This window comes from Monodelphis domestica, chromosome 1, assembly GCF_027887165.1.
Source record: "Monodelphis domestica isolate mMonDom1 chromosome 1, mMonDom1.pri, whole genome shotgun sequence".
Classification (NCBI taxonomy): Eukaryota; Metazoa; Chordata; class Mammalia; order Didelphimorphia; family Didelphidae; genus Monodelphis; species Monodelphis domestica.
In genome coordinates this window covers 506,708,701-506,731,335 of record NC_077227.1, presented here as the reverse complement: position 1 = coordinate 506,731,335, position 22,635 = coordinate 506,708,701, and the positions used below count along the sequence as shown (strand labels likewise).

The window sequence follows — 22,635 nt, the reverse complement described above, 5'->3', positions numbered from 1 at the left end:
CTGACCTGTACCAATGGTAGCTTAAGCTTGACTTAGTACAGCCCAGGGGTCTGTCAGCTGTTTCTGATTTGTCATTTGCTAGCACATGTCTGTCATAGGCCATCCTCTTAGATACTTAATCCTTAAGTATGGGTGTAGACATTCCTGATTTTGTTAGACCAAGTAGGGTAGAGTAATCTAAAGTTCACAACTTTTATATGTACTTATTGCTTGTTTTGATTTCTTTATCTGAAAATTGCCTATTTATGTCCCTTGACTATTTGTCAATTGGGGAATGGCTTGATTTTTTTGTACAATTGACTTAGCTCCTTATAAATTTGAGAAATGAGACCTTTGTCAGAGGTTTTTGTTATATTTTTTTTCTCTCAATTTGTTGCTTCCATTCTAATTCTGGTTGCATTGTCTTTATTGGTAGAGGATTAACATTCTAATAAGATTTCTTATACACTTTATTACATCAGAATGACAAAGAATTGAACATTGAAAGCATATACATTCTTTTAGGTCATAAAAATTAGAAAAAGATTCATATTTCAATGTTAGTTAAGCAGAGCCATAATCTCATATATCCCTTAAGGAAACAAATTTAGTTAAATTGACCATTTAGGTAAACTGAATCAGGTTATGGATTAAACTACATTTAGAGGGTTCACAATAGACTGATTGAGAAGAATGGTTTACATGGGTCCAGAGTCAGCTTTAGATGAATCCATGTGTCACTTTTTGACTTCTCTGAGGAATGTTTGAGGCCTAAAGTAAATTTTACATCCTAAAATGACAAATTTCAGCTAGCTCAATAAGTTCATGAACAATGGCTCTGATCTTTCCTAAATGATAAAAATTAATAAGAGGAAAGTAGAAAATCATTATCACAGCAGTACCATAGGTGTATACATGTATAGAATTCCTTTGGTATTAGGGGATGCACCTCTTGGATTATGGAATCTTTTTTTTTTCTTTGACCTTTTACCTAGGGGAAGGATATCTTTATATTTAAAGGATTTGAAATTATCTTTATTGATCAATAGTTTTTATATTACCTCATTTCCCAAAATAAAAATTTCAGAGTGTTATCTTTTCTAATGAAGAATGAAAAACAGGGAGAAAAAGCATTGCAAAATGAACTAATATGTTGAAAAAACAAGTAATTAAATTAAACTGAATATCAAAATAAGGAAGGAATGTGGTTGGTTAGTCCCTTCATCCTAAGGTGGACACTGCTTTTTTTTGCCTTTGCTTCAACTAATAGCACCTCTTGCATAGATTCCTTTCTATATTGATAGTCCTCAACCTGTGTAAAGAAGAGATACTATCTTCTTTGGTTCTATTTTTGGCTAGCATAATTTTATAGCAGTTGTTTTTGATTATTTAATATTTGTATTTTCCTCTTATAGTATTACAGTTATGTTTATTATTTTCCTGGTTTTGTTTATTTTACTTTGCACAAGAAGATCTGCCATGTTTTTATATTTATCATTCACCCCTCCCTCACATACTTAAAAAAAAAAACACAACTATAATACTGTTTGATTATATTCATGTACCACAGTTTTACTCTCTCCCCAATAGATAGATACCTTCTTAACACTTTTTTGTTAACTGGAAAAAGTGCTATTTTGATATATTCATGTATATTCTTATTTTTTACAAAAGACTGAGAACTATATTGTATTAAAACAAAAGAAAGAAGAACTTAATTGGTTAGTGCTGATGTAAGACACTGGTCCAGTATGATTTTGCTTTGATTGTACTATTAACTAACATCTTTCCCAATATCACTTTGCATCTAAATTCTGTTCTGATGTTGTACAGCAGAGCTGTCATGACATTTTATTCACAAGACTTCCAAGGATTGCTGGAAGCAGATTAAATGTAATTAAGATGGAGTCAATGATGGCTTAGTGGATAGAATACCTGGCCTTGAAATGGGAGGTCCTGGGTTCAATTCAGGCCTCAGATACTTTCTATTTGTATGACCTGTGGCAAAGTATTTAACTCAAAATTGCCTACACATTACCATTCTTCTGCCTTGGAATTGATCCTTAGTATTAAATTTTCAGACGTGGTAAGGGTTCTTTAAAAAAAGGAATTGGAAACCACTTAACAAAATAAATTGAAATACAGTTAAACATAGATGTTAATTTGTGGTTTTCTCAGGCCTCCTGGAATCCTCATGGAAGGTTTTGTGAGTCTTGTTTTTGTTTGAATTTGATAAGACTGCTTTATAGTCTCATTTTACCCTTCCTGTCCACCAGATTTTTGGGAAAAGTGAGTCACCTTTGCCTACCTGTTCTGACCTTTTCTCTTTCCCAATTTGTCCTCTACAACAATAAAGCTCTCCTGATACCACAATGTTTACTTTGGTTGACCTCTAATGGAATCAATAAATTGATTGTAAGATGGATGTGGGTAGGGAAGGGATAAGCATTTATTAAGTGCTTTCTAGGTGCCAAACCCTAAACCCCTAGGGACAGAAATACAAAAATAAAGACTAGTTTGCCCTTAAGCAGGGGATAGTTTGTTTGAGGAGGGTGTTAGAAATCTTGGTGGAGCCTTAGAGAAGTATTTGATAAATCATTTCTAGCACTTTTAACACTATTTTTTGGTTAAGAATCTAAAACTAGAAAGGAGGGGGAAAGAGTATCTGAATAGACTTATGTGTAATTAATCTTTTTTTTTTCTTCTTTACCTTCCCAGATAGTGTAGTTACTTCTGAGTTAAATTTTAGCCACCTATAATGGCATTTGAATTTTTAGTGAATTTATTTTTTTTTAACAACTATGCTGTCTGGGTATAAAATAGTCAGTTGATATTTTTCTCCTTAGTTTTCTTTCTTAGGAAACTGAAAAAAAATTTTGATTAATTTAAGAAGAATAAAAAATTTTAACATGAAATTATGATATGTGCTAACTTTAAAAATTACTGAATTGAACAGTTTTAATAGTTTTTCTTAAGAACTTTCCTCCACTACCAATACATTCTCTAATGGAAGCAAGCAATTGTTGATTGATATTTTTTTCCTTTTGGACAGAGCCCTCCCTCTATCTTTGCCCAGTTGCCTGCTCTAGTTTATGTAATTAATCCTGAATGTCCAAAAAGGTAGATTAAGTTTATTATTAATGACATACCAGATTCTTTGCCATTTTCTTTGTAGGCTAGTTGAATTTTTGTTAACTTTTTTCCCCCTTTTGAGCCAGTTTAAAATATCCTGAAAAGTTTCTTAGGTTATATACCATTACTGCAGGGAATCTTAAACTTTTTAAAATTATCATTTCGAACACTTTGGCAATGTGATGAAAACTATCAACTCCTGCTTGGAATAATATTTTTAAATGCATAAAATATTATACCTAAATTATACAGGAAACCAATCCTATTTAAGTAAAAATATAGTGTTTTTCTTTTCTTTATTCATATTTGTGAGCTCCTCTTAAATCTGTCTAAGGATGTGTTTCTGAGTTTTACAAGCATTGCAGAGTTAAATTTAAATATACTCTGTACAGAATTCTTATACATGCAGTTAGACAGAGTTTTTCTTATAACTCTTTAGTGGCTCTTCACATTGGAAGGTATGTAAAATGACAAGTTCCCCCATTTCTGCCCCATCTCATATTGTTTTCATCCACATGTACTATGCTTCAGCTAGGCCCCCCCTTCCCCCCATACCTACAAAAGATAGTAGTAGTAGTTCAGAGCCTCAGAAACAGAATGGTTTCATTCTCCCTCCCTCCCTCCCTCCCTCCCTCCCTCCCTCCCTCCCTCCCTCCCTCCCTCCATTTTCTTGCCATTTTTATCACTATGAGAAGCTTGCTTTGGAATGAACTCTATAAAGTCCCTATTCTAGTCAATTCTGAAAAAGACTGTTAATAACATGTAACATGTTCAATCATTTTTAAATTGAAGACTCCACCTGCTCAACTTGGCCTACTGACCTACTTGGCTTTCTTTTAAATCTCAAGTCAAACTCTACCTTCTGTAGGGAACCTTTTCTAATCTGTCTTAATTCCAATACTTTAACTTGCTTTGTATACATTTTTTTTTGCATGTTGTTTTTCTCATTAGATTGTAGGCTTCTTGAGGGTGAGGACTGTTATTTGCCTCTCTCTTTTTAAAATATCCAGTTTAAGACATTGCTTGTTTTGCACAATCGTTCACATGTATGTTTCAAAGTTGTGTCCAACTCTTCATGACCCATTTGGGGTTTTCTTGGCAAAGATACTAGACTGGTTTGCCATTTCCTTCTCCAATTCTTTTTACAGATGAGGAACTAAAGTAAACAGATTTAAGTCACTAGCCCAGAGCCACACAGCTAGAATTTATCTGGGGTCAGATTTCAACATTGGAAGATGAGTTTTTCTGATTCCAAGTCCAGTGCTGTGTTCTCTGTGCCATCTAGGTCACCTGGGGATGTAATAAATGTTGATTGATTCTTTCCCTTGTAGCTCCTTGAGGGCAAGGAGAATCATTCATTTTAATTCCTACCAGTTAGCATCATGACTATGCTAAACACTGAGTAAGCACTGTTATGAATGTTTGTTGATTGTCTGTTCACTCAATATTGAGTTAATTGTTCGTTCAAAGCCCTGATCTTTTTCAGGCTTCTTACCATCAAGTTATATAGCCCTTCTGTCCTATATTTGCAAAAATATATATTTTTAAAAACCCAGATTTTTTTCATGTTAAAACTATGATTCATTAGAGCAGAGGTCAAATTCACAAACCTTTGACTGCAAAACTGAAGTTCTTGAAGTAGCCAGAACTAGATTAAAATATAATCTGGAAAAGTTTATCAAAATAAATAAAAATCCAACAAAACATAATGTGAATTTGAGGTATTATACATCAATATGTGTCCAGCATGGGATTTATTTCTAGTAGAGTTTAATATGACTTTATTAGCTTTTCCCCAACAATTTGAACTGAGAGAATTATAATCAAAATTTGAAAGAATATGGGAAGAGGATCTGTTTTATTGTCATATTTTTAGTATATAATAGATGAATAATATTGGGTTTTGCTCCTGTTTCATTTATGTAGATATTCTGTGTGGTCTCTTAATAAAAAAGGTTTTTTTTTTTGAGTGTATAATGAAATCAGGTAAAATTAATTTAAAGACCTAATCCAGTATATAATAATAAATTAAGAAAAGTGCAGTAGAACTGGGAATGAAAAAAAAATACTTGAATATTTCTTTACTTCTTTTCAGGAGAAATAGTGAGCATCTGAAGTAATTATAACTTCATATTTGATGGATAAACATAATTAACGTGGCTTTTAATTAGTGGTTTTTACATTAATTGTTTTATGCATAATTACTTCTGGGGCCACAAATTTATATAACCTGAAAAATGGTACTGTTCTTGGAGCATTTGATGTATTGGTTTCAAGAAAAAGTATAAGCTTGTTTCTGTTAAATAGATATAGCACAGCTAGAATAAGCCATTATGCTATCAGGACTGTATCTACCTCATTTATGCCCTTTGAATTCAACTAGGTCTTCAGGGTTCCCTGTAACTCCTTTTAATTTATTTCTTGACTTCCTCTTACCTTCCCTGTAATCTCCATTTGAGGCATACACCTCTTTTCTCAAACTCCAAATTTGGCCTTCACTTCCACTTTTCCTCCATCTGTTTCACCTCTCTAAGGTAGTGTGAACTCCCTTATCTCAATATTATAACACTTTCCCTTCTCCTTTCTTATTTTCTTTTCCTTTGTTCCAAATAATGGAGTTGTCATCTTTGCCAGATATAATCCTAAATCTAGCTTTCTCTGTCCTGATTACTTCCAGTTTTCTTGAGAACTTCTGTCCTTTTATCATATTCTGTCCTTTTATCATATTCTTATGTCTTTTAGTTTTCATTTTCTTCTTGTTTCTCAGATCTCATTCAGTTCTGTGTAAAACATTCCCAGGTAACCTAAGAAAACTTTCCCTCATCTCTGCTTATCCTCTTAAGCTCTCAAAAGCCATTGTACTAGTTCTTTACTTCTTTCATTATTAAACTGCTATACAGAGTAATCTCTACTTACTTCTAACACTGTTATACCAGGCACCATATCAGACCCAACAAATTTGCTTTTAATTATCACCCATATATAGAATCTGCTTCTACCAATTACTTCCCTCATGGTTAAATCCAGCCACTTCTTAGTCCTCATTTTGATCTTTCTTTCTGTGATACTGTTGATTACCTTCCCTTGATACAGTCTTCTTACTTTTTGGTTCCTGAAACATTGCTCTTTTATTGTTTTCTCTGACGTTTGATTTTTCTTAGTCTCCTTTTCTGTCTTTACTAGTTTACTAGTCTCCTAATTTTCTTCTGTCCTGAATCTTTTCACTCTACTCTTCTTTGACAGTTTTAGTACTTTATAGTTTATTATGTCCCTGACCCTCGGTTTTCTTATTTGTAAAAAAGGGAGTAGGGCTTAGATAGCCGTTTCCAGCTCTGGTGATCCTATGACCTATGATTCTGTTTCTATGACTCCATAATCTGTATTTCTAGTTCTCAACTCTCCTTTGAGCAGATCTTACATGTACTGAGCATCTCTATCTGGATTGCTGAAAGAACTCCTCTCCTCAAGGAATTTAACATTTCTGGAACAAATTTCTGAAATTGTGGTGTTCCTCCTAATTTACCCATTTCTGTTGATAACATTGCCATCCTTAATGCCAGCTCTTCCTATTTGTCCATCCATCTGTCTGTCTGTCCATCTGTCCACCCACCCATCCATCCATCCATCCATCCATCCATCCATCCATCCATCCATCCAAAAACCCATACCTTCCATCTTAGAATCACTACTGGGTATTGGTTCCAAGACAGAAGAGTGGTAAGGGCTAGGCAATGGGGGTTAAGTGACTTGCCCAGGGTCACACAGCTAGGAAGTATCTGAGGCCAGTTTTGAACCCATGACCTCCTAACTCTGGGCCTGGCTCTCAGTCCACTGAGCCACATAGCTGCCCCCGTCTTCCCTTTTTAAAAATCCTCTCTGACCCTATACCAAGGTAAATTCAAAATGGGTAAATGATTTAGATATAGTGGATGAAATCATGAATAAATTAAGTGAATATAGAATAGTATACCTGTCAGGTCTGTGGGAAAGGAAGGAATTTAAGACCAAACAAGAGATAAAGAACATTACAAAATATAAAATGAATGATTTTGATTACATCAAACTAAAAAGGATTTGTACAAACAAAACCAATGCAACCAAAATTAGAAGGAAAGCAATAAACTGGGGAAAAAATCTTTTTAACAAAACTCTTTGACAGAGTTTTAATTTACCAGATATATAAGGAACTAAATCAAATTTCCAAAAAACTAAAGCCATTCCCAAACCAACAAATGGTCAAGGGATATGGATAGGCAGTTATCAGGTAAATAAATCAAAACGGTCAATAATCACATGAAAAAATTTTTCTAAATCTCTCATGATTAGATAATTGCAAATAAAAACAACGTTGAGATACCACCTTACACCTAGCAAATTGACCAATATAGCAGCAAAGGGAAGTGATAAATGTTGGAGGGGATTTATGGCAAAATTGGGACACTAATACATTACTGGTGGAGTTGTGAATTAATTCATACATTCTGGAGGGCAATTTGGAACTATACCAAAAGGGCTTTAAAAGACTGCCTGCCCTTTGATCCAGCCACATCACTGCTGGGTTTTTATCCCAAAGAGATAATTAAAAAAGACTTGTACAAAAATATTTATAGCCATGCTCTTTGTGGTGGCAAAAAATTGGAAAATGAGGGGATGCCCTCGAATTGGGGAATGGCTGAACAAATTATGGTGTCTGATGGTGATGGAATACTATTGTGCTAAGAGGAATAATAAACTGGAGGAACTGGAAAGGCTTCCAAGAATTGATGCAGAGTGAAAGGAGCAGAACCAGGAGAACATTGTACAGAGACATACATTATGGCACAATCGAATATAATAGACTTTCATACCAGTGGCGATGTCATGACCCAGGACAATCCAGAGGAATTTATGAGAAAGAACAGTTATCTACATCCAGTGAAAGAGCTGTGGAAGTAGAAATGCAGAAGAAAAACACATAATCATGTGCTTTGATGGGGATTATCATTGGGGTTTTGGTGTTAAAAGATTACTCTATTCCAAATATGAATAACAGAAATGGGTTTTGAACAATGATACATGTATAACCCAGTAGAATTGCTTGTCACCTCAGGGAAGGGGGTGGGGAGAGAAGAAGGTTAGGGAAACTCATGAATCATGTAACCCATGGGGGGAAAAAAAAACTCCAAACAAATAAATAATTTCCCTCTGACCAATTCAATTGCTAAGCACCTCCCTTATTTGATCTTCTCTCTTATTTCTAGCCATCATCACATTCAATTCTTTATCTTCTGTCACTGGATTATTGTATTCTAATAGTTTTCCAATTAGTCTCCTTATGAGTATTCTCTTCTGTCTCTAGTTATATCCTTATATTTAATTTAATCAATATATTAATTATAGGCTTGGTTTAGATTTCATGAGAACTGTTCTTTTCTTCCCTTCATCTTACCTACATAGGTTTGTATATCTAATATTCAGTATTTATTTTTGATAAAGGATTCAGTGAAAATTGAACAAGTTTACCATATAAGAATTTATGAATTACAAATAACAGCATTGAGAAAAACCTAAAATTCCAAAGAATGAGAGGTGGTATTATGTCATGACGGCTAGAATTATGAACTGGTTAGTCAAGATGTCTGGGTTGAAATTTTGCCTCAAATACTTACTAGCTGTATGATCATGAGCAAGTGATTTAACTTCTCAAATCTGACCTCAGTTTTCTCATCTCTTAAATGGGTAAAATTGTGAGCTAGATTATTATAACAAAAATGCTTTGTAAACATTTAGGACTATATACATATATTGCAATTAATATTGTGTTGAGAATTATTGACTCTCATAATTAGTACATATTGGGAAACCAATGACTAAAAAAAACCCCTTTAATTTCTGTCTTGCTAACAACTCTAAGGTGAAAGGGTTAAGTGACTTGCTTAGGATCATGAAGCTAGGATGTGTCTGAGATCAAATTTGAATCCAAGTCTTCCTTATTCCAGGCCTAACACTCTATCCACTGAACCATCTAGCTGACCAGATTCCTTTTTTACTTATATACATTGTAAAGCAATTTTTATTTCAAACAGTATACTGAGGAGAAAAGGAGCATTCAATTTCACTTTGTATGGTTGAGAGGAATACATTTATTTTGGGAAATAGGTTTAAAGCTTCAGTTTAAAATGTACCCTTATTTCAGTGGTGGTGATAGTGGTGTTTCCTGATTTGATATTTTCCCTCTGAGTACTACTTGAATAGATAACTCTTTGTTCCAGTGGAGGAATTTTTTTTTTTTTTGGTGCCGGATAGTATGGTGTAGAGTGGGGGAAGAGAAAATCTTCTGTTGTCTGCCAGAATTAAATCAGTAGTTTAATTGTAGAATCTCTTTTCTCTTTACATGGAGATTGTTAATTTTTAAAAAATCCTACCACTAGTTTAATAAAACATCTTTTAAACCATAGCCTTGAGCTATCTTTTATCATATCTATTATTTTAAGTCCTTTCTAACACTTTGTTTCATCACTCTACTTGTTAGTTTTAATACAAAATGGCTAGAGAATTTCAACTGCCAAACATTGTAGGATGGGTTTCACTCTTTATAATCCTTTATGGTCCTTGCTTCAAACTTCCTAGTCCCTTATAGGAATACTTAATCTGTAACTTTTAAAATGATGACTCTTTAATTTTAAAAATTGTGAAGGCCACTTAGTTTGGAGCCTCTTCTGGTGGATTTTGTGGTAGTTTAAAAAAGCTTTACTTGGTAGAGTTCTGCCACCTAGTGGAAAATCAATCATCTTTCAGTATGACTTTTAACATTGGGTAAAATACAAGATCTTTTATTTTATTCAAGAAAAAATTCTCTGTGGACTTTGTAGCGAATGAAGATGAAAGCTTTGAGTCAGTCAGACTGTTTAGAGTTTAGTATTGGGGGCAACTAGGTGGCTCAATACATTGACAGTCATGTAAAGAGATCTGGAGTTCAGATGTACCCTCAAATACTTTGTAGCTATGTGACCCTATGCAAGTCATTTAATCTCCTTTGCCTAACCCTAACAGCTCTTTTGCCTTGGAACCCAAACACAGTATGGATTCTAAGACCAAAGGTAAGGGTTTAGGGGGGGGGGGGAAGCTTACTCTATGAGACAGGCTCTGTGTAGAATTTCTGAGAATTCAAGGGAAAGTATAAGCAATCCCTCTCCTCAAAGCAGCAAAATTCATTCTAATGGGAGAGACAAAATTTTCAGATATTTCTAGACATTTCAGTTTGTCAGTAGGTTTGGTAGGCAAATACTACACTCTATTTTACAATCTGTATTAGTTTTTCCCTCCTAAAATATTTAGATATTTATAGCTAGGCAGTCAAATGATTTCTCTGGGTATCATTTTCCTCACATATAAAATGAGGGAGTTGGACTGGATTGTATTAGAATTATCCTTAGAAGTCAACTAATATTTTTTAAAGCAATTGTTTTTAATTAGGTTGGCTGGGTGTCTTTCCCACCTCCCCATTTTGGAAAATCATTCTTTTGTTAGCTTTTTGAACTATGCATGCATGCATGTATGTGCATGTGTGTATGTGTATGTATGTATATATGCATGCGTGCATGTACACACATACATATATGTGTGTGTGTATACACACACACACACCAACTTCAATCTTAAATACTTCTATGGTCTGTTTTCATGTTTTTATTTCTTTAGTTACCTGTAGAAACAATTTTTAACAATTGTATTTTGACATTTTAAAATTCAGATTTTTATCCCTTCTTCACTCTCATGTGACACAATAGTCTCATTGAGGTTATACTCATATTTTCATGTAATACTTGCCCATATCATGATACAACACACATCTTACACATAGAATAGAAATCTCATGAAAGATATATAGTAGAAGATGGTTCTTTTGCTGTGGATAGCTTTTTCTTCTTGAGCCCTTTGTTGTTATTTTGGAGACTTGCTTTGCTGATAGTGTTTCATCCTTCACAGTTGATCATTCTATAATATTTTTGTTCCTATACATTGATGTTCTGTTACTGCTCACTTCACTTTGCATTAATTCATACAAGTTTTTCTAGGTTTTTCTGAACTCATCTTGTTCATTGTTCCTTTTGATGCAAATAGTGTTCTACAAGTAACTTGTTCAGCCTTTCCCCAAATGATGGAGAACCCCACAGTTTCCAATTCTTTGCCATTAGTAATAGAGCTGCTAAAAATATTTTGGTACAGATAGGTCCTTTTCCTTATTTTTGATCTCTTTAGCATACTGCTGTAGGAGCAGTATTGCTGGCTTAAAGGGTAGGCATAGTTTTGTGGTCTTTTGAGCATGGTTCAATATTGATCTCCATAATGGTTATATCAATTCATAGTTCCACCAACACTGTCTTAGTGTCCCAGTTTCCCCACATCCCTTCCAATATTTATCATTTTCCTTTTTACTCATGTTAGCCAATCTGGGAGGTGTGAGGTTAATATCTCACAGTTATTTTAATTTGCATTTCTCTTAAGTGATTTGAAGCATTTTTCAATATGATTATAGACAGTTTTAATTTCTTCCTTTGGGAACTGCCTATTTATATCCTTTAATCATTTTTTAAATGGGGAATATTTCATATTCTTAAAAATTTGGTTTAATTCTCTATATAATTGAGAAATGAGGCTTTTGTCAGACATACTTTGAAATCTTCCCCCTCCCTCATTTGCTTTTTCCCCTCTATTCTTGGTTGCACTGATTTTATTTGTGCAACTGCTTTTTAATTTAGTGTAATCAAAATTATGTATTACATTTTGTGTAATTTTCTCTATGTCTTATTTGGTCATAAATTCTTCCCTTATCCATAAGTCTGACAGGTAAATGTTTCCATGTTACTCGTACTTTTTTTTATGGTTTCATCCTTTATTTATTTATTTCTTTCTTTTTTAAAAAAACTCTTACCTTCCGTCTTGGAGTCAATTACTGTGCATTGGCTCCAAGGCAGAAGAGTTCATCCTTTATTTCTAGGTGCATTGTGTATGATGTTGGTCTATGCCTAATCTCTGCCATACTGTTTTCCAGTTTCCCCAGCATTTTTTTTTGTTTGTTTTTGTTTGATTTAAATTTGATTTAATTAATTTCAAAAATGTTTGCATGGTTACATGATTCAGGTTTTTTTTTTTCTCTCACCCCCCCCCCCCCCAACCATTGCACAATGTCCACTGCGTTTTACATGCATCATTGATCAAGACCTATTTCCATATTATTGTTATTTGCACTAGGTTGATTGTTTAGAGTCTACATCCTCACTCATATCCCCATGACCCATGTGATCAAGCAGTTGTTTTTCTTCTGCATTTCTACTCCCACAGTTCTTTCTCTGGATGTGGATAGTGTTCTTTCTCATGAGTCCCTCAGAAATGTCTTGGATCATTGCATTTCCCCAGCATTTTTTGTTAAATAGTGAGTTCTTTCCCCATAAACTTGGATCTTTGGGCTCATTGAACACTAAGTTACTATGGAAATTAACTGCCATTTGTTGATTACTTAGTCTATTCCACTGATCCGCTATTCTATTTCTTAGCCATTCCTAGATTGTTTTTTTTTTAAACCCTTACCTTCTGTCTTGGAGTCAATACTCCAAGGCAGAAGAGTGGTAAGGGCTAGGCAATGGGGGTCAAGTGACTTGCCCAGGGTCACACAGCTGTGAAGTGTCTGAGGCCAGATTTGAACCTAGGACCTCCTGTCTCTAGGGCTAGCTCTCAATCCACTGAGCTACCCAGCTGCCCCCCCCAGATTGTTTTGATGATTACTGTTTTACAATATAGTTTGATATCTGGTATGTCCAGGTTTCTTTTATCTCCTTCTCCTCCCCTCCCCGCATTAATTCTAATGACATTCTTGGCCTTTTGTTCTAAATGAACTTTGGTGTTATTTTTTCTAGTTCTATGAAATAATTTTTATGTAGTTTGAATGGTATGGCATTTTAGGTCTGACTTTTATTTTTGTGAAGAGTGCTTTGTAATTTTGTTCATATAGTTGCTGGATTTGTTTTGTTAGGTATACCCCTGGGTATCTTATATTATCTTGAGTAATTTTTAATGGAATTTCCTTTTCTATCTCTTGCTGTTGGATTTTATTGGTGGTAAGTAGAAATGCTGATAATTCATGTAGGTTTATTTTGTATTCTGTGACTGCTGAAATTGTAATTATTTCTGTTAGTTTTTTGGTTAATTCTCTAGGTATACCATTATATCATCTGTAAAGAGTGATAAATTTCTTTGCCTACTCTAATTTTCAATTTCCTTTTCTTCTCTGATTGCTATAATGAGCATTTTTAATACCATATTAATTAACAGTGTTAATAATGAACATCTTTGCTTTACTCCTAAGCTTATTAGGAAGGGTCTAGATATTGCTCCAGATGGTTTTAGGTAGATGCCATTGATCACTTTAAGAAAAGTTACCTTCATTACAATCTTTTCTAATTTTTTATAATTAGGTATTGTATTTTGTCAAATGTTTTTTCTCCATCTATTGAAATAATGTGATTTCTATTGGTTTTATTATTAATATGGTCTATTAAACTAATGGTTTTCCTAATATTAAACTTTCTGCATTTCTGTTATAAAATCCACCTGATTGTGTTGTATTATTGTTGTGATAAAATGTTCTAATTTCCTTTCTAGTTGCCATATTCTTATTGTCCATGGTAAGAAAGAGTTATTTATCCCTGAAGGTCTTTACTGATCTTCTAAAAGCTGAAATTGGTATTTTCCCAGTCTGTGTTCTCAAATGTTCTGTGATGCAATGCTTTTGACCACTCTTGTTGAGAATAAATATTTGTCCTTGACTTCTATGATACTCTTGTCTCCTGATTACCTATTTTGCTGTTGTTGTTTTTTTCTGCCACCTCTTGCAGGTTATCTTCTGGTTGAAATGTTGAGGGTTATCTTTGACTCTTCATTCTCCACTTTCCATTTCCACTCAGTTGCCCACACTTGTTAATTACACCCCCCCTTAATATCTTATACACCCATTCCTTCTTTTCTATTCATATTATGATGCATGTAGGCAATATAGTGAATGAAATTCTCCATGTGGGAGTCAGGAAAGACCTGAGGTAGCATCTTGATTCAGATGGTTATTATAAATTGAGTGCCTCGGGCATGGTAAAACCTCTCAGCTTCATCTTCCTCATTTATAAAAGAGATAATAATAGCACCTATTTCCCAGAATTACTTACAATTTTTATACTGTCCAGAAAAATCTCATGCCCCTTCTCACTACATGTTTGTTTTTAATAGGGTTTTATGAGGATCAAATGACAATATATGTAAACTACTGAGTCAACACTTAAAGTGCCATATAAGTGTCAGTTATTCCTATTATAGTAGTCATTTGATTAGCTTTTCTTCCATTCTCTTTTTTTTCTCCATTCATTCTACATACTTTTCTCATAATAATCTTCCAAATATTAAAGTTCTGATCATTTCATTACTGAGCTAAAGAACTCCTGTGGTTTTCTTTTGCTTACCAGTTATCAATCATATTTGATCATCATTCCAAGCCACAATGTGGATCTGACCTATGTCTATAGCCTTATCTTGCATCATTCTCCTTTGAATACTTATTTCATATATTCATATTTAATTCTTAGAATGAGAATTCCTGAAATCCTCAATTCATATATTTTTGAATACTTATTTCCTAAACATTTTCCATCCCTTCCCATGTTTGAACCTTGCTCATATAATCACTTATGGTTAAAATTCTCCCCTCTCCTATGCCCCAAATTTTACCCCTTAATATCAGTAAAAAAAATTGTTTTTAAAAATTCCAATGATTGGAGCATAAGGAGTTTATTGAAAACAACATATATCATCTTCCCCTGTATACATAAACAGAAAACAAAAGCCCCTTCTTTTCTTAGGGAAACAGTATTCAAACAAGGTAGCATTTTTTTAATTTTTTTTCTTATGTGTTCTTCTTGGAAGTGACTTTGAACTTTCTGTGACTTCTTAGGGTGCTCACCTTGTAGTTCACTGATATTTCTGAAATGACCCAGTATTTTTTAGGATCCTAGTGCACTGGTTATTTAAGTTCTTCTGCCATTTGAACACTTCCTTCTAATACTTTGGTAGGGCAAATAAATACTAGAATGAATGTAGATGAAAAAACAAACAAACTCTTACATTCTGTCTTAGTATCAATTCTGAGAAAAAAGGAATGATAGGGGCTAGACATTTAGGGTTAAGTAACTTGTCCATGGTTGCACAGCTAAAACATCTCTGAGGTCATATTTGAATGCAGTTCCTTCTAGTTCCAGGACTGACTGTTTATCTGCTGTGTTACCCTGTTGCCTCAAATACATGTTAATTTTGAGAGGATTTGGGAAAGTGTAAGATATTATTGGTAGATCTAACTAGGAAATGTGTATTCCACATTTACATGTTCAGAGTGTCCTTCAGCAATTCTATCTTTCTAATTGTTCTATCTCTTCATGAGGTGGTTCTTTATTATGAAATGTTGCCATGTTGTTGCCCAACAGCTTTTATTCAATAGATAATATTTTATGTTTCAACATTTTTTTTCTGCCTTTTTCTTTTTAGTTGCTGATGTAGAATCAAAATGAGTGGATTAGGAGAAAACTCCTTAGATCCACTGACTACTGATTCTAGAAAAAGAAAATTGCCATGTGATACTCCTGTACAAGGGTAAGAAAATCTTTTTTGTATATGAACTTAATGACATGTGGTTTTATACACATACCTGTTACTTTAAAATTTTCAAGATAATATATTTTATTTTATTTCATTAAGTTTTTTTTATAACTTTCTTTTTTGCATCAACTTTTTTTCTTTCCTAAATATATACTTCCCCCCTACAATCTAGGGAACCATGTTATATAATAAGAAATAATAATAAAAGAAAGAGGAGGTAAATAGTTCAGTAAAACTAGCCAATTCGTTGACCATATGCAAATGTATATTTGCTTTGACAAATCCATAATTTTCCATCTTTGCAAAGAAGTAGTAGAAAATGTATTCCCAAATCTTTTCTTTGGGGCCAAGCTTAGTCATCATAATTTCATGGAATTCAGTTTTGATATTGTTCTTCATATTTCTGTTATCATTGTCTATATTATTTTCCTTTTTTCACTTGTTTCACTTTTTATTGGTTGATTCATATTAGTCTTATTGTGTTTTTTTCTGTAGTCTAATTAAGTCATGGTTTCTTACAATTTCAGTTATAAAAGTAATTATGCTATTTAAAGAAGAATTAGAAAGGTTGAATTTAACAACGCTGTATTTGATCTAAGAACATAAATTACTTGGTAATCAACTGACATTTTGACAGCACTTGATGGGTTAAACTAGAAAGTATTTTGGAAGAAAGTAGGTTTGGTTAAATATCTTAAACCATATAATGCTGTACCAAATACAAAAGTCAATATAATCTTAGTAGTAAGGTTATTTCCCCCCTTTTCCCCCCCAAAAAAATAAAAAAGAAGAAAGAAATCAGTTACCTTTTACAGTTCTAGGATTAGGGGAATAGAGACAATAAAAAAAAAGACATTACCTATTTTAAAACAAAATTTTAATTGCTATTTTTTAATATCACCTACATTTTCTAGTGCATTATAATAAGAACAAAAAAGAAAAAAGTTCAGAAAAGATTAGCAGCAATTTGGAAATTCAGACATTATTTTATATAGTGCTCTATGTCAAGAGTCCCTACCTTAGTAAAAAAATCTCAGTGATTCATTTTCTATCTTTTCCCATGCTTATTCATAGCATGCAGTTTTGATTATTTGGTCGTTGTCCTTGTCATTAGGACATTGTATTTTAGAAAGGTAACACCTTTGTAACAAGTAAAGCAGCCCATTATTAGAATAGGGTGTCCATAAACTAAGGAACTCTTTCACTAGGAGTATTAAGTTTGGCTAAAGGACCATTTCTTAGCAATGCTATTTACAGAGTATTTACATTACAATGACTTTGGATTTATAAGTTTTCTTTTCACTCTGGTATTCCTTAGTTTCATGAAATTGTTTAATGATAGAAGTTGATATTTGATGACATTTAAAGACATAGTAGCATCATTTTTGTTCTGTACAAAATTTTCAATTTAAAAAAGCCTATGTTTAGTTTTAGCAACTTAATAATTATAAGAGGTACCTCTTTTACTTCTATGGAGAGTAACCTTCACCTTTGTAGTAATAGAGTTTCTGCTTTTTAATACCATGGTATAATGTTAACATAGAAGCTGAAACACAACTTCCGTGGAAGTTTAGTTTCTCAGCAATTTCATGGATTCATAGTTCTGGAATACTTTTTCTGTTCATTGTTAATTTTCTTTCACCGGTAACTAATATGCCCTATAATTCCAATAATATGTTTAGGGAACTACTGATGGAACCCAGAGTTGAAAAAGAGGGGAAAAATGTGGTAGATTACTTTGGGGAGATTGTAAAACACTTTTTCACACCCTAAACTTCCCATAACAGCACAGACAACTATTTTTGATACCAACATTTTAACATCCTTGCTGTGTGGCAGCAAGACCTGGAACATCATTGCCTTTAAAGAGTTATAGGTGAGGGTCACACAGATGGCTATGGCAATCTCCATGTTGAGTGTGAACAAACTGTAGCATACAACCTCTGAGGGACTCAGAAGAGTAAATGATGCCATTGAAGAATTGTATTTCAGAAAGAAGAGATAAGATAAGTCATTTCTGAGAGTGAGGGATATGCCATGGATGCCTGGGGTGATCTCTTGTGGCATAGGGAGAAGTGGAGAAGAACCTTAAGCACATTGGGTGAAACCCTTGTGGTAATCTTTGAGAGGACTGGAAGGGCACTGCAAACTAATAAAACCATAAGTTGATTGGCTTAATATCTATAAAGACTTGAAGGCTTGCAAACCTTTTTGCATATCCTTAGCCCTGGGCATTGGTCTTATTTCTGCCTGCCTCATTTTTTTTAAACCCTTACCTTCCATCTTACAATCAATAATTTTAAGCCAGGGGGCAGCTGGGTGGCTCAGTGGATTGAGAGCCAGGCCTAGGGACAGGGTTCCCCCATTTCCTAGCCCTTATCCCTCTTTTGCCTTGGAACCAGTACATAATATTGATTCTAAGATGGAAGGTAAGGGTGTAAAGGCTAGGCAGTGGAGTTTATGTGACTTGCCCAGAGATCCACAGCTAGGAAGTATTTTGAGGTCATATTTGAACTCGGGCCCTTCCATCTCTAGGCATGGTTCTCAATCCCCTGAACCATCTAGGTGCACACCCCCCCCCCCCCATTTTATACTCAGAAAAACAGTGATCCAGATATTAAGTGACTTGCCCAAGATCATGTCGCTAGAGAGTGGTTTATATGGTCATTTGGACCATGTTTCTCCTTCCTCTGAGGTCAGCTTTTAGTATCTCTGCCTGGCTGCTCCGTGTTTAGAGCTGTCATCATATAATTGTTCTTTCTTCTAGTCTGACTAGCAGTGGTGAGAAGTGGCGCCGAGAGCAAGAGAGTAAATACCTGGAGGAACTGGCTGAGTTGATATCTGCCAATCTAAGTGACATTGACAGTTTCAATGTCAAACCGGATAAATGCGCAATTTTGAAGGAAACTGTGAGACAGATCCGACAGATAAAGGAGCAAGGTAACAGGGAACTTTAAATAAGGTGTCCTGAAAGTCATTCCATATGTGATAATTCCTAATGGTGATGAAAACATGGAACTCTATTAGAATTAAAAAATATATATATTTTAGCTGTATTTTTGTTAGTCTCTGTGTCTTCAGTTAACCCAGCATCTGAGCAAGGTTGGATTGAGCAGAATGAGATGATGGGTCTTTTCTTTCATTTGTTAGATAAGTAGCTTTGTATGCTGTAACTCTATTCTCAGATCTTCTTAGAAAGAGAATATCTAATCGGTAATGTTTGAATTGGGCATCTTGTGGACTTCCAAACTCAACACATCAGTTAATTGAATCGAAGCATATGTTAAGCACTTAATATATGCAAAGCATTTTGTTATGACCCAGGAATACAATGGAAAGCAAAGCCATAGCCATAACCCTGAAGGAGATCACTTCAAATTCAAATGGGAGAGAGGTTTCCCTATGTAAAGCATGGTTGTTCTCCAGCCTTTTAGTGTCAGTATTTCTTTACACCCATCTTTACACCTTGAAAGATCTTGGAGATGAGATAGTGCATATGTGTACATATGTATATATGGTCAAAGAGGAAGAGACTTTATGATTAGTTATCAAATTTTGCCATTTATTTTTGAACAAACTCTTTCACATACATGCCTTTCTTTCTACTCACAAAGCAAACTACCTTCATTCAGGTCCTCATTACCTTCACCCAACACTATTGTATAGTAGCCTCCTATTTGTTCTCCTTGCCTCAAGTTTCCTCATCTGTCAAATGAGTTTGAGAAGGAAATGGAAATCTACTTCAGAACAACAGTCTTCTGTTGTGATCAGTTGATAACTACCCTGATATGGCCCACAAAATCTTTACTCCTAGTTTCCTATTCCTTGAACTTCAGAGGGTCTTTTCCCCTTTCCTGTAATTCTCATTCCCATCCAACTGAGTCTTAAATAGTCCCATTTAGAATCACACAATTTTAAGAGTTGAAAGGATGTTGATTGTAATCTAGTTCAAACTAGTCCAACTGGGTACTAAACAGCACCCGGTATCACATACTAAAAAATTGTTGAGGTACAACTTCTCTGTCTTGCTTTTGATTTGAACAGAACAAATTTGATCCCTCTGTTTCCCTTCTGAATCTTTTCTTTTCCAGGCTATGTCCATCTCTTATGTCCATCTTTATATATCATGAATTTCAGGCCTTCACCGTGCTGATTGTCCTGCTCTGATCACTCTCCAGCTTATCATTGTCCTTAAACGGTGGTCCTCAGAATTGAGCACAATACTCCAAAGGCGGACTGATGAGGGCATATTATAGCTTAACTATTTCCCATCCTATGCCTAAAAGCTACGATTCTCTAAATGGAGCCCAGGAGATTCAGATTGGCAAAATACCAAATGAACAATATAAAATCATGACAAAATTAAAATAAAGAAAAGACTTATCAGAACATATGCACAATTATTTGCCAGCAAAGCTGAGAACACAGTAAAAGTAGATCTTTACCTTTCAAAATTGAAAATACCTAAAGTGGTAGAACAACAGACATCTTTAATAGCCCAGACTCAAAAAAAGAACTATCTCTGAAGGAACCTCTAAAGAAAAATGCAGAAAAATTCTTGATGAAATCATATCAGACTTTTAAAGAACAGTTGATACCAATACTACTGAGAGAAGAACTCTACCAAACTCTTTTTATGATACAAATATAGAACTAATACCTTAACCAGGGAAGGCTAAAGCACAGAAAAACTGTAAACTGCTATAATCAACTTTTATTAAAAATTTTAATAAAATAGTTTAATGATAAAATACAACATATATTTGTGTTAAAAACCACATAAAGTATAGCCAAAAGCATGTGTCATATGTGATGATGTAAATGCATCAGAAACTTTCTTAATGGGAGAGTAAAACAAGGATGCCCATTTTACTCACTATTATTTTTGAGTTCTAACTATAATAGCAATAGCAATGAGATGAAAGAAATTAAAACCTGGGTAAAGAGGAGACAAAATTATCTGTTTGCTAATATCATGATGGTATAGAAGTTGAAAGATGAAATGACTGAAGAAACAAAAGTTTGAGCTTTTGAGTATTTTGATTTATTAAGCAGTACATGTCAATTGCCTTACAAATTGGGATCAAGGCTCTTTTTCAGCTTAGGACTGGTCCTTGAGAAGCAAATTTTTTTACATTAAAAAAGTAAAATCAAGCCAACTAATAAGAGGAAAAGAATTAGGCAGGATACCAAAAGAGGCTACATTATTTCTCATTATAGAAAAGATTAGGGACTTTCTGGTTTAAAAAGGGGAAGTGTAAACAGTTGTAATTCTCTGAATTCACACAAAGAGGTGTCCTACTCCCCACAAAAGTCTGTAAGCAATCAAAGGAACATGAAAACAATAACTAATTGATCAGTATGGGGCCAATTTTTAGATAATTCATATAGTTGCTTAAGATGTATAATTGTGAGAAAACTCCTTATATCAGTCTTTGAATCTGAATGGGTTTCTTGTCAGCATAACCATGGCTCTTAGTTAAGGTTTTCTAAGTAGTAGGTAGAGGTGGTGCAGCTTTCCAGCCACATGGTGCTAGGGTTAATTAATATAATAAGATTTTCTCCTAATTCCCACAATTGAAAAAAAGTTTTTGCACAAGACAGAAATTAGATTATATCTTTAATTGAATAGTAGAGGAACTGAGCTAGCTCTAGAATTGAGTCATATATTTTTTTTTTAGTGTGGCCCACTCAGTTAACCACTATTACTTTCTGTTCTAATCCCCTCAGTGCTTATTGACAAAGTTCTAGGGCTGTGATTGTGAACCTTTTAGAGACTGAGTGCCCAAACTGCAACCTTCACAACTTACCCTTATCCCCAACCCCTAGCCCAGACAGGGGAAGGGAGGAAGCATTGCCATTGTGCTGCTGGGCAGAGGAGCAGGTCATGTGAGAAATATCCTCAGGTACATGTGGAGAGGGGAAAGGGAGCAACGTCCTTTATTATACTCTGGTGCAGCGCCCATAGGTTTGCCAGTACAGATCTCAAAGAATATTGTTAATACCTTCAATAAAATTTTAGGGTACAAAGTAAGCCCACAAAAATTATTAATATTTATATCTGATGCCCCCCTTTTTCTTTTATATATTCTTTTTCTTTTAAATGAAACTATTCTCATTCAGAACCATTGTTTGGATGAATTTCATTCCACTAAGTTCTAGGGATGCCTATGAAATCAAATTTGACAAATGTATTTGTACCAATAAGTTTCTAATTTTTTATTATTATTATTATTATTATTTTCATTTGGAATTTGTTGAGTCCCTTCCTAGGTCTTACTACTTCTTTCTTCCTGTCCATTGTCTACTGTGGAATTCTGGATTTTTCAGTTGTTACCATTGTTCATTTTTAGTAGCTGTACTCTATGGCATCTACTTTGGGGGTCATAGATAAGTTGTCTTCTTCCTTTGTCCTTTTAATTTTGAAGCCATTTGATTGGATTTGCATGGCATCTGTTAAATATATCCTTACTATTTTCTGTTAGGTGTTCTCCATGTCTTATGTTATCCATCAATGATATCTTATATGCCATAGCCCAGAAATCTTAAGTTTCATTTTCTTAGTCAGCTGTTGACTTCTCAGGTTTATTTTTCTTTTTTCTCTTTTCCTATCTGCCCTCTTCAGCCTACTATTAACAAGAAATTCCTCTTTGTTCTTGATTATTTACTATTGAAATTTCTTTTGTATTAATGAAAACCTGGATTTTTTAAAAGAGACTTTTATCCAGTTCATATTCTCTTGTTCTTGGTTGCACCTTCTGTCATGCCCTCATTTCACTGGATTGTAGAAGGTTATAGTAAATTTCTTGGACTCCAGTACATCTACCAGACTTCTTCTCTGCCAAAAAC

The 22,635-nt window shown here is 34.2% G+C and overlaps 1 protein-coding gene across 18 annotated transcripts in view; it reads left to right on the top strand.

The window, feature by feature from the left end:
• The window catches only part of NCOA3 (nuclear receptor coactivator 3), a 211,679-nt gene that overhangs the window by 148,097 nt on the left and 40,947 nt on the right, over positions 1–22,635 (top strand). For all 18 annotated transcript variants that reach the window (XM_056812981.1, XM_056812973.1, XM_056812982.1 and 15 more), the window contains 2 exons: positions 15,676–15,780; positions 18,554–18,726. In XM_056812981.1, coding sequence (XP_056668959.1) covers positions 15,695–15,780; positions 18,554–18,726 — 259 coding nt within the window. In that variant the 5' untranslated portion in view covers positions 15,676–15,694. The remainder of the gene's footprint in view (positions 1–15,675; positions 15,781–18,553; positions 18,727–22,635) is intronic.